General features: G+C 43.4%; 1 protein-coding gene across 2 annotated transcripts; it reads right to left on the bottom strand.

Moving 5' to 3' along the window:
• Positions 1 to 461: 461 nt before the first annotated feature.
• On the bottom strand, positions 462 to 7,769 carry LOC118255660 (cytochrome c oxidase subunit 7A-related protein, mitochondrial). Of its 2 annotated transcripts, XM_035562012.2 has the most exons (3): positions 7,601 to 7,760; positions 2,155 to 2,289; positions 462 to 1,276 (listed from the first exon to the last, which is right to left on the bottom strand). In XM_035562012.2, exons 1-3 carry the CDS (start codon positions 7,670 to 7,672, stop codon positions 1,133 to 1,135), a joined length of 351 nt encoding a protein of 116 aa, XP_035417905.1. In that variant the 5' UTR covers positions 7,673 to 7,760; the 3' UTR covers positions 462 to 1,132. The 2 variants fall into 2 exon arrangements, with proteins under 2 accessions (XP_035417905.1, XP_035417913.1); XM_035562020.2 differs by lacking the exon at positions 2,155 to 2,289 and having other exon boundaries at positions 7,601 to 7,769.
• Positions 7,770 to 8,474: the final 705 nt, after the last annotated feature.

The following is an 8,474-nucleotide window of genomic DNA, read 5'->3' as shown; positions in this document are numbered from 1 at the left end:
CTGCCTGAGTGACTGGGAGTAAATATTCTGTGTTTGTGAACCAGAGCAGGATCCATCCAATTAGAAAATATCCTTTGTAAAGACTTGTGTGAAACTTCCAGTTCAAGGTTATGATATTACAGAGGAAAAAATGAATTAAGGGTTTTATTAGTTTCCTTCTCGACCCACGCAGCAAAGGAAATGTGTGTTTATGTGTATATAGATGGATATGTGTATCCACTGGAAATAATACGCAGCAGAGCTACAAAATACAGTGACTTGTTTCACCAAAACTTATAGTTAAAGACCCAACGTGTTGCAAGATAGAGTTTTAAGAGGATTAGCATCCCAAAAGGATTACAGTAAGGCAGCGGAATCCGTTGTCTGGTTTAAGATCTACAAGTTGAACTTGAATAACAGTATGCTGATATGTTTTGCTATGAGGCCAGCTGAAGTAGTATTAAACTTTCAAGACTTGCCCATTATTCACGTAGTTATCTTTATTGCACAACAAGAGAGGGTTTGACAAATGAAAGTCCAAAAACTGGTGTACAACTGATGCTACAATACTGTTGCATTCTGTTACATACTGTGATGTTCACATTATGGAATAAATCCAGTTTACATGTTCCAAGGAGCTAAGCCCTTTGTCCTGCCATCAGAGGTACAAGTGTTAAATAATATACCAGCATTTGGAGAAGTTCCACTGTCACCTGGTTATGTAAAATGAGCTGTGCATGACAGAAACAGGTTCTTGCTGTGTTATAATAATTATTTCTTTTTACTGTTTTGGAAACTGGTAGCATCTTCCCAATAATGAATGTAGAGCATAGCCCAGAAAATATTTCTTCTGTCCCATCTCTAACATTGTTGAAACTGGGGGAGGGGATGAAGGAAACATTTAACTTTCTCCAACTGTTCATACACTCCTGCAATACAACAAATGCAAAGCTACAACCATGTGTTAAGATGATGAATTTGTGTCTGTTTATATTGATTTCTAGAGCACATAAGGCAACCAATTTAAACACATTTTCTCCCAGAAATTTGATCTGAATAATGAACCTTTTATGATCGATCACAGAATTAAGAAGCAAGTGGAGAGACATGCAGGAGGTCCTTCAGATAAATGTCACGAGTCCCATGAGTTCATTTACTTTTGGTTTCTTGGTTGTGAGGCCATGTAGAGTGCCACTAGACAGTAGATAGTCCCGCCTATTGTTAGAGCCATAGTGGTCCGATAAAGCAGCCTATCTGGAACTCCTCGTTTCAGGTGTACTGGCAGTCCATCTGCTTTCTGTGGGAAGAGTTTAAAAACAAACAAAAGAAAATGAACACCCAGACAGAGGCCACCATGAACAAGCTACCTCAGGTAAACTTAAGAGACTCCCATGAGGGAAACCTCCTGACAAACAGGCTATCTACAATCAGATGTATTAAGTGCTTTTCATTTAGCAATACAAATGCAGATGCAAGTTAATTTTATTAGCCAAAGCCATTAAGTGCAGGCAGAAAGAACATATCCTGAAATATTCCTAAAGAGGACCTGGATGAGAGAAGTGTCACTAACAAAAGAATGTGAAAAGATACATAGAAAAGGTTATTCACCAAGTCAGACTGACATATTCCAAATGCAAGTGGCATGAAAGAGAGAAAAGGGCACGTTACAAAGCACATTCTCAATGCTTTTGTTTAAAAAATAAATAAATTAACTGATTTATTTTATGAGAAATCCCAGTACATTTAGAAATTGCACAGCTAACAAACTGGCTTTGAAAACCTTACTGCGCTCTTCTTAATGCTGCATTATAACAGCTTTGGTAGTATTCAAGTTGTTATACTCAAAACAGTAATGATCTGCTTTGCTTCTCCAGATCTGCTTTAAATCATATGCTTGGATTCCCACATGGAAAATGCTTCCAATAGTCAAATAATACAATTTGCATCTTTTGAAGCCCACCAAAAGAAAGATAATTTTTACTAGACTTTTCACTTTCTGTATTTATGTCCCATGCAAGGTCATGGGACAGATACAATTATACCATATGTCCTTAAGTGCATTTTGAAAGGTGTAGGTATTGTAGAATGACAAAAGTAGTTCACCACATTAAAATAGGGCAAAATATGACCCACTCTCTCCAGTTTTCTTTAAGTTACTCTCAAAGTTGTTGTTACCTGAAAAATTTTCTGTAGGTCTGGCACCTTGTTTTTACCCAAGAAAGAATCAGTTGCTGGTAAATCTGAAGCAAGTTTAGTTGTTGTCCCAAAAATCAGAGCTGGGGATTCAGTGGAAACTATTGGTTTGAGTCCCTGCATAAATAAAGATTAAAATATCAAGGTATATAATACTTGCAAATGTACCAATTGTCACGTTAGGTAGGCATACTGCCACTGCCAGTCATTACAAGGATAGGTTACAAAGAATATTTATCTGGTATGACAACCCCTGGTTTTAAAAAAAAAAAAAAGTGACAGCTAATGAAAGACACATTGTTGGCCTGTTCATTTCTCTGCTACAACTTTGGACTTTGTGAGGAAAACAGAAGCCTCCTTTCTGATTTTTTTTCCATGACATAAATTCATAGCTCTCATATGCTTTTTCATGCTGGTATTTGGTCCAAATTGTTGCTTGTTTTTGCACATAGTCAGACTACCTAGATCCTAACAGAGTAGTAGGGTTAGAAGTGGGGAATCCCTGATGCTAGGGTCCAACTGAGTGAGGAGACTTTACCAAACTCTCCCTCCTGAATGTTCTAAGCAGTGCCTCTAGAATTGGGCCTGAAATAACTGGGATGTGTGGGCTGGAGGGGGAGGAAAAAAGAAAAACAAAAAAAGGAAACCACCACCAACAAAAAATATTAATTAAAAAAATAGAAAGGTTATGACCACTTGCTGTTTCATATGAAAGTGATAAATAAGTGGTGCTCAAGGACACTTCAGATGCCTTGAAAGGGTAGATATTTTAAGCTGGTGTAACAACACCCTGTAATTCACATGCTGTTGCAGCTTGCCACCCCTCACGTGTTCCCTCTGAGCAGCGTAAGCTAATTTCCTTTCAGTTCTGATGGTTGTACCCTGCATTTGATATAAAACTACACGATCCAGTTCTATGGATAAGATTTTAAGTGTACAAAGTTACAGCAATCGTGAGATGGCCTCCTTGCCTGTTTTATTAGAGGTAGACTTAACAGTTATGCTTCAGCACATGGCAGCGACGATGTACGTTATGGCTCCTGAAACAGCTGTATGTTTGTTTTTTTCTAATCGCTGCAAAAGCGAAAAGCATAATACAGGCAGGTTAATGCAACAGTCTTTCATTTCAAACAGAAACAGCAATTGCTCTCCATTAGATCAAGCTGAGGCTGCACTCAAATTTTAGTTTCTGCTCATGGGACTAGTTGATACATTTTGTATTTAAGAGAACTGTCTGAACACTGTTTGGAGCTGAAATCAGACTTTCACTCTTTTCCTCTTAGGCCTGCTACAGACCAGGCATGTTTTCTCCATATGGCTGTAAATTCTCTGCCATGATAGGCATCTTCGAGGGAAAGACTACACTTCTCAACATCCCAAAACAGCCTTCTGCTTTTCTAGCGTCTGAATATTAGAATCCCATATTTCTGACGGTCTTGGTTATGTTTTGAAAGAAAGCTGGCAAAACTGGATTCTCTTGCACATTCAGTAACTAGCACCTTACTACTGAGCAGTCTTGCACATGAATTGTTGAATTAAAACCAAGTAGTTCTTTTCATATCAGCAAAAGGAAGCATCTAAGAAACTTAAGATTAGCTAAGAAACTTAAAATCAGCCACTTGCTAAGCTTATTGTGGTTGGAGAGAGATCCTCAGGACTACACAGAAGAATTTCAGTACAGATCATTTTTGAGCAAGTCATTAAGACACCTTAAATGACACTTGTGTTTAGATAACCCTGCAGTTTGGGTGTTGCTACCAGCACCAGTGTTTTGCTACACTCAACGTACTACTGAAGAGCGAATGCCTCTACATGTTTGACCTGTTTTTCTTAAGCAAATGTTTCATCTTGATAATGTCTCTTCTGATTTTAAGATGTTAATCTCTTAATCAAGCTAATAAGAATTTGTTCTAATTATTAGATGAAGTGTAGAAGGTCAACTCAAACACAAAAGTCATCATCAGCCGATTTCATAAGCACACAATGACTTTCTCTGAAGTCCTTAATGAAAGGTCAGGACATGTGGCTAATCGAAAACATACAAAATCTCAGACACCAGTATCCTTAGGTTTAACTCTCTGCCTGTCCCTCTCTAAAGTTCTAAAGTGTGTTTGCTTTCCAGTCAGAGGTCTGCAGGTCAACCTACCCGTTGGCTGGCCAACATGTTCAAAGTTAAAACAAACTTACGTCTTCCTAGCATGAACTCCAAAGGGAGATTTGCATTCTCCTAGTAGCACAAAACAGGTAAGAATTAGGAACACAATTTAATAGAGAGAGCACCACACTTAAGTTTGTAAAGGGAAATTGGTCAAGCTGAATCACAGAATGAGAAAGTGGAGAAGACTGAGGTAAGTGTAAGTGAAAAAGGAAAATTGGGAAGGAAGTTAAACTGAGAAATATGAGTTCAGAACATGAATTGAAGTAACTTTTACGAACCTAACTGAACTAGACACTTCTCACCTAAATAGCAGATCACTTGCAGCAGCACATACCTCACTGTATGAAGTTAAATCTGTTTGTCATCACTAACACAAGGATGCTTTTAGATAGGATTACTTGAAGCTCTGCTTGCATTGGGTGACACACTTAAGTGTTTTTGTGTATGTTTGAAGTATGATCGACAGTCTAAAAGGTTAATCATTACAGTTTCTCAACCAACTCCAAACGATTCACACATTAAATCAGAAGATCTGTGTGGAGTTTTTATTTTGTGGTTTGGTTTTGGTTTTTAATAGCTACAAGCAAAACAAGTTGTACCATCTGAAGATGTGGCAGTATGAGAGAATTTCTACCTGGGTTGTGGTCAGCCTTGAAGAACTAGGGAAAAGTTCATACAGTCATACTCACCTGATGGCATTTGAAACTGGTCCCACTGTTAAGTGTTTTAAACACAGGCCAGCTCTTTGACTGAACAGTTTGTATTGAATTTGTAATGGCTATGGCAGTCATTAGCCTCCTAAATCAGAGTAGTATTTTTAACCTATTTAACACCTTACCTGCTCTAGCTGAGAAAGTTCCCATTTATTCAAACAGGCTAAACAAAATTATGTAAAGTAGCATGAACTATTAAATGCAAAATTAAGTCATTTAAGAATGATAAGATTGAGATGGAAAGAACAGTACAGGTTTCAAACTAAGGAAATTTTTGTTAGTATGAGTAGTTAGTTGTGTTAGTTGTCAGCAAAAGCATTTCTGAAATACGTTTTGAGTGATATTTTGCAAGCCCACAAGCTTAAACTCGCATCAAAACAATACTGCATTGGGAAGCATCAAAACATGCCAGTACAGAATAGAGTGAATTATTACATTGCATTTTTGACCGAGGAGAATTTGAATGGCAAGATGTCCTCATTTTTCCAGAGCAATCAAGACAAATAGCATAAAAAGTAAACCACTTTAATTGCTGAGCTGTGGTTTGATTAAATACAGGAATGAAATCAATAGGAAAAAAAAATTACTTTGATTTGGACTTAACATCTACTTACCCAGGATTCCTTTCAAATTTTAACCTATATACAGATTAAATATATTTGTATAGGACAGATAAGTGCCCAAACCTTGTGTTTTCTACCATAGCTGCCTGTTAAGATGTGAACAGACGTACTTGTAGACTAGAACGAATTTACTCCACTGTCTTCCCTGCGTCCTGCCCTCTTCCCAGACCCCTTCCCAACAGCTACCCAGGAAACCTAAAGAACGGTGGGGAAAAAGAAAGAGAATACTGTTCTTGGGCCAGAAACTACATATCTGAAAGTCACCAGTACCTCAATGTTTACTTAAGGTCATGGGTTAATTTGGGATGCAAGGGCTCTCTAGCGCTAGTCCAAACTCCTCCCCAGAGGAGGCTCTCCCATGGGGTCAGGCCAGGTTGCTCTGGGTTTTGGCTTGTCTGGCCTTGAAAGCTTTCCAGCCCTGGAGACTGCACAGTGTCCTGGGGCACCTGTTTCACTCCTACAATAAACACAAAAATATCTTTTCTTACATGCAGTTTGACCCTTTCTTGTTGCAGCGGTGCCTGGTGGGATGGCATAAGCTGTGCAGAGCCCAGTTCCATCCTCAGTAACTCTCCTGCAGGTTCTGGCTGGCTGCTGTAGATCTGCAGCTGCGTGATGCCCCTGCCCCAGCTCCTCTTCTACCGGAAACAGGGCTTGTTCTCCTCCTAAACTCAACACAGGCCAAGTGCTCTGACCCTCCTACCCATACTGGGGACTTTTGCTGAACATGCTCCAGCTTATCCCAAACTGAATCCCATGCTGAAATGGCCAACAGCTGGATGCAGTAGCTGGAGGCAATTGCTTCCCTTGAGGTACTGGCTATGCATGAGGTGATACAGCCCAGGATGACACTGGTCTCCTTCGCAAGCAAGATGCATGTCCAGCCTCATGTCCAGCTTGCTGTCTGCCACTATCTCCAGATTCCTGAACTTCCAGAAGTTCAGACGACCCCATGCTTTGATGTCTTCTGCAAACTTTACGCTCTATTGCCTGCTCCAGGTAACTGATAAGGCTCTGCAACAACCTGCAGCACTGTGCTGGGTACCAGCATCCACGTAGAGTGTGAGCCGCTGAACATGATCATCCAGTTTTCTTAACCTTCTCGCTGTCTATCCATCTAAACTACATAAGCCTTAAGTTCAGAAGACATCCTAATAAAAAGTTTTCCCTTTGGTCTGGATCCCTTGAAACAGCTCAGTGTTTTAGAGAAGCTTAACACAGTATTGCTGCTTGCAGACTGTGCTGTCCGAGTAAAATCTGCACAGTGAAGGCTACCAAGGAAAGCAGAACTGTGCAGTAAGGCGCTTACAGAACGACGATAGGGAGGAGCTACACAGAAAAATTGGTGTATCCCTACGATACACACCCTACCGATACGTCAGCTTTTATTAAGTTTATCAGAAAAAAAAAAAAAAGACAAACCATAAATAATTGGTCCTTTGACTTCTTCCGTTTGTGCGCATAAATGCACTTTTTTAAAAATAAAGCAGCTGAGGTCACATCAGAAAAGCTTGCTCTCCGGACGTGGCTTCTTTAGAAGCTTTACTTTATATAAATAAATAAAAATCAGATTCCCAAGCCTTGACCTCCAGCAGCGAACGCCTTTTCATTGCTAAACCGAGTGCCTTTTTGTTACTGAACTGCACGAAATCGGAGCTTTCACGGTCTCCTCAGGACCTTCCCCACCGCACCGCACAGCGCCCACGCCACCCCGCCGGTGCCCCCGGCGCTACCCCGGGCGATGCAGGCAGCAGCGCCGGGGCAGCCGCACCGAGCGAGGCGGCCTTACTCTGCCCAACTTCCCCGAGCCGCACCCCTCCCGCACGGCCGGGCGGCCCCAAGGTCACGGGTCGGGCCGGCAGCGGCGGCCCCGATCCGCCCGGAGCGCGGCTACCTTGGTGGCGGCGGGGCGGTGCCGTTGCCGCTGCCGTTACCTGCGGGCTGTAGGCGGCGGAAGCGGCCGCCCCGACCAGCCGCTGCGTGACGCCGCTGAAGCGGTAGTACATGGCGGCACCAAGGCGGCGCGGCCACCGCCGGCTCCCTGCGCGCCGCCAGAGGGCCCCGCCGGCTCGCCGGGCGCCGCTGCCACCGCCTGAGAAAGGCCGGCCCCCGGAGCCGCCGGAGGGGTGAGGGAGGGAGGCGGGCCCCGTGCAGGGGGGATCGGGGAGCGGTGGGAGGGAGGGAGGCGGTGCGGAGGCACCGGCGGGGCTGCGCTGTGAGGAGAGGAGGGTGGCAAGGGGCAGGCGGGCGCGGGGCGCCCCGGGGGCCTCGCAGTGCGCGCAGCCAATGGGCGGGAGCGGGAGGGGAGGTCAGGTCCCGCCCTCCGGCGGGAGACGGGCTCGGGGCTCAGGTGTCGATACCCGCGTTCGAAGCTGGAGAGCCGGGTTCGAGGCTGCCCTCGGCTGCAGCCCTGGTGGAGGTGCTGAGCTCGCCTCCCTTATCTGGTCTGAGCTCCCCGCAGCTGTAGGTTGTTAGGGTACTGGGGTACTACCGAAAACGAATAGAAAAGTTTATTCAGCAGTGAAGGACAGTTATTACTGACCTGTGGTATGCGCTATATGGTCTGTTGGGAGTCCCATGTGCGGTTTTGCAGAGATGTTTGCTGTGAAAATGTTTGTGCTCGTGTACAGAGTGAAACCCAACTAAAATACGCCTTCTTTATAAGCTGGGCAAAGCTCTGCTTCTAGGAGGTGATTCAGAAAGTAAAGCAGCCATATATAAAGACAGTATTTCTCTACCCAGCCCTGTAACAACTACTTGGCTCCTGAGCCGTGAGTGTGGTGGCAGCAGGACAGAGCACTGAGCCCC

Source organism: Cygnus atratus, chromosome 3, assembly GCF_013377495.2.
Source record: "Cygnus atratus isolate AKBS03 ecotype Queensland, Australia chromosome 3, CAtr_DNAZoo_HiC_assembly, whole genome shotgun sequence".
Taxonomy (NCBI): Eukaryota; Metazoa; Chordata; class Aves; order Anseriformes; family Anatidae; genus Cygnus; species Cygnus atratus.
The sequence above is the reverse complement of the archived record's forward strand: the minus strand, read 5'-3'. Positions and strand labels throughout refer to the sequence as shown.

What these genes read in the sequence shown, in the direction of transcription:
- LOC118255660 (XM_035562012.2), bottom strand. Translation starts at nt 7,672, where the DNA reads ATGTACTACCGCTTCAGCGGCGTCACGCAGCGGCTGGTCGGGGCGGCC. An exon ending in CCGCCGCCTACAGCCCGCAG is followed by an intron (nt 2,290 to 7,600) that starts GTAACGGCAGCG and finishes TTATTTATGCAG; the next exon opens with GGACTCAAACCAATAGTTTC. An exon ending in ACCTACAGAAAATTTTTCAG is followed by an intron (nt 1,277 to 2,154) that starts GTAACAACAACT and finishes CTCTTCCCACAG; the next exon opens with AAAGCAGATGGACTGCCAGT.